Source organism: Mastomys coucha, unplaced genomic scaffold, assembly GCF_008632895.1.
Source record: "Mastomys coucha isolate ucsf_1 unplaced genomic scaffold, UCSF_Mcou_1 pScaffold1, whole genome shotgun sequence".
Classification (NCBI taxonomy): domain Eukaryota; kingdom Metazoa; phylum Chordata; class Mammalia; order Rodentia; family Muridae; genus Mastomys; species Mastomys coucha.
Window position 1 is genome coordinate 48,218,385 of NW_022196891.1, and position 8,451 is coordinate 48,226,835.

Consider the following 8,451-nt stretch of genomic DNA (forward strand, 5'->3'; position numbering starts at 1 on the left):
GTCATGGAATACTTTGGTTTCTCCATCTGTGGTGATTGAGAGTTTTGCTGGGTATAGTAGTCTGGGCTAGCATTTGTGTTCTCTGAGGGTCTATATGACATCTGCCCAGGATCTTCTAGCTTTCATAGTCTCTGGTGAGAATTCTGGTCTAATTCTGATAGGCCTGGCTTTATATGTTACTTGACCTTTTCCCCTTACTGCTTTTAGTATTCTTTCTTTGTTTTGTGCATTTGGTATTTTGACTATTATGAGGAATTTCTTTTCTAAAGGTCCAGTCTTTTTGGAGTTCTGTAGGCTTCTTGTATGTTCATGGGTATCTCTTTCTTTAGGTTAGGGAAGTTTTCTTCTATAATTTTGTTGAAGATATTTACTGGCCCTTTAAGTTGGAGGTCTTCACTCTCTTCTATTCCTATTATCCTTAGGTTTGGTCTTCTCGTTGTATCCTGGATTTCCTGGATGTTTTGGGTCAGGAACTTTTTGCATTTTGCATTTTCTTTGACTGTTGTGTAAATGTTTTCTATGGTGTCTTCTGCACCTGAGATTCTCTCTTCTATCTCTTGTATTCTGTTGGTGATGCTTGCATCTGTTTCCTGACTTCTTTCCTAAGATTTCTAACTCCAGAGTTTTCTCTCTTTGTGATTTCTTAACGGTTTCTACTTCCATTTTTAGGTCCTGGATGGTTTTGTTCAATTCCTTCACATGTTTGTTTGTGCTTTCCTGTAATTCCTTAAAGGATTTTATGTTTCCTCTTTAAGGGCTTCTACTTGTTTACTTGTGATCTCCTGTAATTCTTTAAGGGATTTTTTTTGTTTCCTCTTTAAAGGCTTGAACCTGTTTAGCTGTGTTCTCCTGTATTTCTTTAAGGGAGTTTTTCATGCCCTTCTTAAATTCCTCTAGTACCATCGTGAGATATGATTTTAGATCCAAATCTTGCTTTTCCAGTGTTTTGGGATATCCAGCACTTGCTGTGGTAGGAGTACTAGGTTCTGATGAAGCCAAGTCATCTTGGTTTCTGTTGGTAAGATTCTTGTGTTTGCCTTTCTCCATCTGTTGATCTCTGGTGTTAGATGTTCTTGCTGTCTCTGACTAGAGCTTGTTCCTCCTGTGGGTCTGTAAGCCTGTGTCAGCACTTCTGGGAGATCAGCTCTCCTCTGGTAAAACCCGGGTGCAGATGGCTGTGCATCAGTTGTCTGTCGTGAGTCCTGGAGTCAGAGCACACCCTGTAGACAGGATCTCTGCTTGTGGGAAAGGTGCAGAGAAGGCTGTGGATCTGTTGTCCCTCCTAGGTGTGGACGGAGGTTGAGAGGATCTTGTCCCAGCTGCTCTGCCACTAGTGAGGCCTGTGCCTCCCGGCTGGTCCCCCCTTAGAAAGTCACCAGAGAGAGAATGTTGGATCTCATTGGAGTCCCTGGGTTAAGCACTCCCTGAAGGCAGGCTGTCCACTTGCAGGGAAGGGGCAGAGAGGGCTGCAGATCCACTGCCATCACTCCTAGGTGTAGATGGAGGTTGAGAGGATCCTGTCCTGGCTGCTCTGCCACTTGTGAGGCCCACTAGTAGCCTTTTTAAGATCAGCTATTACGTCTGCCTTTCCTCCCTTGTTCTTCATCCCATAATGATAATTTTTGTTTCATGGATGTATCTGTGGGACTCTCCATCTACTTCATTGGTATCACTTCTCCAGGTGATGCCTTAGCTCTTGCCATGTCTGTAAGGGATTCTAGCAGTCTGAGCTAGCTTCTGCCCAAACACACCATGGAGATTTGGTCCAGCCATAGGGTTGCCTCTCTTTTTCACAAGGGGCACTGGGCTCACTTCTGAGCACAAATCCTCCTGCCTTTCTCAACATAGCTCCTCCCATCCTTTGTAGTTGTGGTTTTTAATATACCTATCTTCAAAGAGTCTTAAAGATTAAGACTACATGTATAACTATATATATATGTGCTACTATAATATATAATTATATATATTCAACTACATATGTTATTCAAGTACAGTACCTGGAACATAATAGGTCCTTAGTATATAGTCATTATTAATGTAAGTTATAACACATTTGTCATGTATCCTTTATATATATATAAACACATCTTTTGTCTTTACAGAAAACCCATATAGACAGCTGCCTTGTAATTGCCACGGGAGCATGCCTGGCAAGACAGCGATAGAACTTGGGCCTCTGTGGTATGTACCTGAATACAGCATTCTGTCTGACTTATTCTCAGCTTCTGAAATAATCATGACTCCCCTTCTGAGAACCTGAGTATTTTCAGATTTCTCTCTAATAGTCTAAGAGATAGTAGGGTGAAAGGTAAGCTATATCTGCAAACTAACTAGCTTGTGTCTGAATAGTAAGAAAGAGGCTGTTTTGATTTGTTTTTGAAAGGTGTCTCAGAGGAAGAGATGTCTGAGCAGTTGAGGGCCCTTGCTGTTTATACAGAGATGGATGTTGTTTCCCTATACCCACGTCAGGTGGCTCACAGCCGTCTGTAACTCCAGCTCCAGGGAACCCAGCACCTCTTTCTGGCCTCCATAGGCACCTGTATTCCTATGCCACACCCCTCACTCCAACACACACACACACACACACACACACACACACACACACACACACACACACACACACTCATACCTCACCTCATTCAAAATACAATAAACCTTTTACTTTAAGGGAGGGTCTCATACAGTAGCTCAGCCCTGGCCTCAAACTTGCTGGGTTTTGTTCTTGGTTTTTTTTACCTTTGTGTCTGAGTACAGGTGCGTGTGTGCGTGCCACAGTGCCATGTGGGAGTCCAAGGACAGCCTTGGCGTCAGGCTACACTCTGCCTTGGTTGAAACTGGCCCCTTCTACTACTGCACCTGCCAGGCTAGTGGGTCCAGGAGCCTCCTGGGATCCTCTTGTCTCCACCTCCTCACTCGTTGTCTACTTTATAGAGACTACTCAGTGAAGAAACTTTGTACAAAGCATGACACCTAGGCTGTCTCATTCCTACGACAAGTTTTATGAGTTTTATTTATTTAAAGGAGAGGTGGGGCCTGATGTTACTGACCAGGTATTCCAGCTACTCCTGAGGCAAGAGATCACTAGGTCCAGGCCAGCCTGGGCAATTTAGTGAAGCATTTGGAGAAACTATCAGAGATAGGGAGGTTAAAAAAAAAAAAAAAAATGACTGAGGCTAGAGATCGAATGCTATGTACTTGTCTTCCATACATAAAGCTCTAGGCTCAAACCACAGTCGTGGGAGGAGAAAACAGTCCTTAATCCAGCTAGTAGATGGAGCCAGCCAAGGTTGGAATCCAGGCTTTTCTGTCTTGGAATTCATTTTGTCAACTATGCATATGCTGCTCAAATTAAATGGAAGCATTTAGCCCTGAGCCTTTTGAAACAGCCTCATATGTACCCTTAACTCATCTGAAACTCCCTGTGTAGAATAGGCTGGCCTTGGATCACAAAGATTCCACCTGCCTTCTCAGTGCTAGGTTTAAAGGTGTGGCGTCCTGAGCCATATTTAAACTACAGTCCTCACATAGGCACCAAAGTGGAGAGTAACTGTCACTGCTAGAGTATGCACTGGGAACAAGTGGGCTTGGCATTGTGTTCCGTTCACATTTATAGAGTTTTACAGTCAGCGTCGTCTTTTCTGTTTGACTGTGTTCTCCAGATATGCACTCCATTTTTCATAGTACTCTAAAACTTATGAAGGCCAATAAATCTTGTTGATTGTATGTGAATTAAATGTTTTGGCTAATCTTAATTTACAGAGCTAAAATAATTTTTAAAGGGGTGAGAAATTAGTATATAGATAATACTAAATCAAAAATTCCTAAATTTCAGTATTACTCTGTCCCACAATTTGTTATATGTTTTGTTGTATAATTATAGAAAATATTTTTATCAGAAAATAAATACTTCTTAAATATTTCTTTTCCAGGTCAAGTTCCCTTTTCAATACTGGATTCCTCAAAAGGATGCTGTTTGAATCTATTCACCATGGTTTGGATGATATTCAACCCCTAATAAAGACATTAATCTTTGAATCAGAGTGCACCCCCCAAAGCCAGTGTTCAGTTCATGCACCTTCAAGTACCAGCAAGCAAGGTGACTCTAGCTTGTTAGATTATCCTTGATGTTATAATGAAAATAATGTAATAACATGCTTTAACTGAACCTTCTTAGTGAGTCTAATCAGAATTTGTTTGTTGCTTTTTTTTTCAGAGGCAAGGTCATATATAGCCCAGGCTGGCCTTGAACTCTTGATCTTGCTGCCTTCACCTCCAAAGTGCTGGGCACACACTGCAATGCCTGTCATCCCTCTGTAAACTTTCTGTTCTTCTATAAAGAGAATTTGTAGCCAATTGTAGAAGTGGTATAGCCAGAAATTTTGCTAATACCCATTGAAGTACAGAAAATCAGTTCACGTATCACTCAGTAAAGCAGGTTTTTACTCCTTAGATAGGGCAATCAATATCAGTGTGTCTGGCACTTGGTGGAAGGGGAAGGGCGGACTCGTCTTCATGCTTCCGAAGTAATAAAAAGAGGTTGCCGTTACAAGCATCAGGTATATCATTCGCCTTTGTTTTGAGTCCGGGCTCTTTGCTTAGCTGGCCTGGAACTCACCGGGAATCCACCTGCCTGTACCTTCCATGTGCTGAAATTAAAGATGTGTGCCACCACACCCAGCCTAAAATAGAGAGTGTATGTATGTGTGTATAGGCACATGTGTGGAAGTCAGAGGACGAATTCACAGTCAGTTCTGTCCTGTCTTTACATGGGTTCTCAGAACGGAACTCAGACTACAAATGCCTTTACATGCTGAGCTATCTCAGTGGCCTGGAAAGTTCAAAAATAACATTCTTGTATATTCAAAAATGGAGATGGGATTCCAGTTTTATTTAAACATTAAATTGTTAATGTCATCTATAAATGTGTTCCCCCCCCCTTTTTTTATTTTAGAAGAAAATGGTGTATTTGTTAAAACCACCGATGATACCACAATAGATATTTACAGTGCACAGGGTATGTATATATAATAGTATGTAACTATTAAATATCACTGCATTCTAAATGTGTCTTAAAAACAGGATATACATAGCATTAGAGCTTGTAATTAAATATTGTAGTAGTAGCTGTTCATCTTCAGTGGAAACTTACAATTATTGTTAAAAGCGTACGGTTTGTCTGGGCAGTAGTAGCGCACACCTTTAATCCCAGAACTTTATCCCAGAGGCAGAGGCAGGCATATTTCTGAGTTTGAGGCCAACTTGGTTTACAGATTGAGTTCCAGGATAGACAAGGCTACACAGAGACCCTATCTCAAAAGACAACTATACATACATACATACATACATACATACATACATATGTGTGTGTTCTTTTAAAAAATAAAAATAAAAATCACCAATCATGTCCACTTAGCACCTTTAGCTAATTTGGTAGAAAGCAAATCTCTGAAAATAATACAGTGCCCTGAGAAATAGAGGCATAACAAAGCAGCAATCTTTTTTAAGAATAGAAGGTAAAAACATAAGTATGTTTTAAGACATTCTAAATCTGTAAGGTTTTTCTTATGTCTAAATTAAGAAAGTTGAACTGACCTCTATGGGCTATTCTATAGCTGTAGACCTTTATGCTTATATGAACACTGTCAATACAACACAGGCAAAAAGAAAATCATGTGCTGCTTCGAATAGTTAGTATTAAGGTATTATGTTGGATTTCTTCATTGTAGGTGTTTTTGTAATTTGTTCTACATATGGGGTTTTTTTTTCACTATGTGCCATGTTGATTTCATATAACAATATAATCAAATTTTACTTATCTGGGTTAATTTTAATTTGGGAGTCCCAAGTTGCCATTTTGTATTATTGTAAAAAGGAACAGTTCAACTTTTTTCTTTTTTTTTTTTAAAGATTTATTTATTTATTATATGTAAGTGCACTGTAGCTATCTTCAGACACTTTTTCTTCTCACTCCGGCCCTGCTTGCTCCAGCCCCACTCGCTCCAACCAAAAGATTTATTTATTTATTATATGTAAGTACATTGTAGCTATCTTCAGATACCCAGGAAGAGGGCATCAGATCTCAATACAGATGGCTGGGAGCCACCATGTGTTTTTTTTTAACTCAGAACCTTTGAAAGAGCAGTCAGTGCTCTTAACTGCTGAGCCATCTCTCCAGCCCAACCTTTTTCATATACTGTATTTGCCTTCTAATTACTTATTTTAAGCAGATGTCAGGTGTTTGTCCTCCAGAAATAGCATGTGAGGATAACACCTAGAGATAATCAAGCCTTAGCTGGGCACCACAGCACACTCCTGTCATGCCGGCAGTGAAGGGGGTTTGGCAGGAGGAGACGTAGCCAGGATGAGAGTAAGACCTATCCCATAAGTAATAGAACAGGCTGAAAGGTTGAGTCAGATCGCCTTCGAGTATTTGAAGTCTCAATTGCTTTGCATGTTTATGTGTCTGTATGTCTATATATGCACATGTGCACACATGTACTTTTGGAAAGATTTATTGCTGGAATAACTGCTTTCACTTAAGATGGGAAGACTAAGTACTGTGTTGAGAACTAGGCAGTGCAGTCATGTGTTTTAATTTTATCAGTCTGTTGAGCTCTAGAAATCTGTATAGTTACATACATAGAGGAGGGTACATGCACATTTGAGTGCAGAAACTCTTAAGAGTCCAGAGGAAGGCACTAGAGCCCAGTGAAGACCAGCCGAGAGCCACCATTTTGGTGCTAAGAACTGAATCCCCATCATGTTCAGGAGTAGTGAATGCTCGTAACTCTGAGCATCTCTTTTTCTTTTTTACTTTGATTGTTTTAAGGTGTTTTTTTCTTGAGAGTTTCATACGTGGTGGCTATGTTGTTGTTTTCACATTCATTAAAGACATACCATGTATCAGTAGAGCATCTATGGTCCCTAGGAATGTAGAATGACACAGCCTACATATAAAAAACAAGGAAGGGGGCTGGTGAGATGGCTCAGCAGGTAAGAGCACTGATTGCCCTTCTAAAGGTCATGAGTTCAAATCCCAGCAACCACATGGTGGCTCACAACCACCCATAATGAGATCTGACGCCCTCTTCTGGTGTGTCTGAAGACAGCTACAGTGTACTTACATATAATAAACAAATCTAAAAAAAAACAAAAACAAAAAACAAGGAAGAGGAATGCCATACTATGTCAGGCTTGAGTGGTGGCGTGTGGACTACAGTGCACAATGAAGTAATTGCCCAGTGCATCCACAGGAAGTGGAAACAGTAGAGGCTTAAACAGGCAGAGGAAGTTCTCGCCATGCAGCAGGTGGATGGATACCATGAGTTAGGCCAGTGAGAACTGTGTAGTCAATAAGATTATAAAAGCATTCATTCCACCTGCAGTTGTTAAGAGCATGCTTGTTGTGTGTGTCTTCCAGGCAAGAGAAAAAGTAATGAGATGACTGTTAACGTGGCCAAGAAGCAGAAGACAGACGCCAGCACAGCCCACCCTCCCTTTTACTACAACATCCACAGGCACAGCATCAAGGGCATGAATATGCCAAAGTAAGATGTCCAGCGGCAATGGATTTATTCCATATTTTAACAATTAAAGTAAAAACTGAGAGTCTAATAACTTCCTTTCTCTATTGCAGGTTAAAAAAATTTTTGTGCTGTCTTTCCCAAGCAGGCTTTCGAGTAAGCCGCACTCATTTTGACCCAATGGGCATCCGTACTGACGCCCCTCTGATGCAGTTTAAGTCTATCCTGCTAAAGTACAGCACCCCCACGTACACTGGAGGACAAGCAGAAGGCCAGGTGCCACCGGCACCTGAGGACATGGTCAACAGCAGGGTCGAGGTGTCTGTGAGTGACAAAGCGGAAGCGAGTGGCTGCAGGAGATGGTGACTGTGAGAGGCTCTTCTCAGGATTCCGTACAATGGCCCAAGTCTCTACCGCTGCAGTCCTTTTTTTATTCTTTCAATTTAGTGATATGAGATAAAAAAAAAATTTAAAAAGCACTGTTTCTGACTTGGCTGGTGTGAGAGCGTTGCTTTTTAAGTTTTTATTATTTTAAACAAAAAAATTTAATAAAAACATTTGAAGCCAAGTTTCTGACTAGGCTCACATTACTTACTGTTCAATAATTTAGAAATTTTCACATGTATTTCTTGGAAATTGGAGCATATATTAAGAGTCATTCTTTACCTTCTCTGATACCAGTGATTAAACTGAGGCTTGGGCTCTCAAGTAGCAGGAATGCAGGCATGTGCCACATGCCCAGCTTAGTGCTTATTCTTAATATCTCTACTGGCTTGTGGTAGCTTTTCCTGTATATAACATAAAATAAACAGGTCATTTTAGTATTCAAAAGTACCCTTTTGAGCCGGGCGTGGTGGCGCACGCCTTTAATCCCAGCACTTGGGAGATAGAGGCAGAGGCAGGTGGATTTCTGAGTTCGAGGCCAGCC

General features: G+C 40.9%; 1 protein-coding gene across 4 annotated transcripts in view; it reads left to right on the forward strand.

The window, feature by feature from the left end:
- Trmt1l (tRNA methyltransferase 1 like) overlaps positions 1 to 8,091 on the forward strand; it is a 37,222-nt gene extending 29,131 nt beyond the window's left edge. For 3 of the 4 annotated variants that reach the window (XM_031384588.1, XM_031384606.1, XM_031384601.1), the window contains exons 11-15: positions 2,103 to 2,181; positions 3,930 to 4,096; positions 4,952 to 5,014; positions 7,421 to 7,547; positions 7,637 to 8,091. In XM_031384588.1, coding sequence (XP_031240448.1) covers positions 2,103 to 2,181; positions 3,930 to 4,096; positions 4,952 to 5,014; positions 7,421 to 7,547; positions 7,637 to 7,889 — 689 coding nt within the window. In that variant the 3' untranslated portion in view covers positions 7,890 to 8,091. The remainder of the gene's footprint in view (positions 1 to 2,102; positions 2,182 to 3,929; positions 4,097 to 4,951; positions 5,015 to 7,420; positions 7,548 to 7,636) is intronic. The other variant, XM_031384592.1, reaches the window with a different exon arrangement.
- The last annotated feature ends 360 nt before the right edge of the window (positions 8,092 to 8,451 follow it).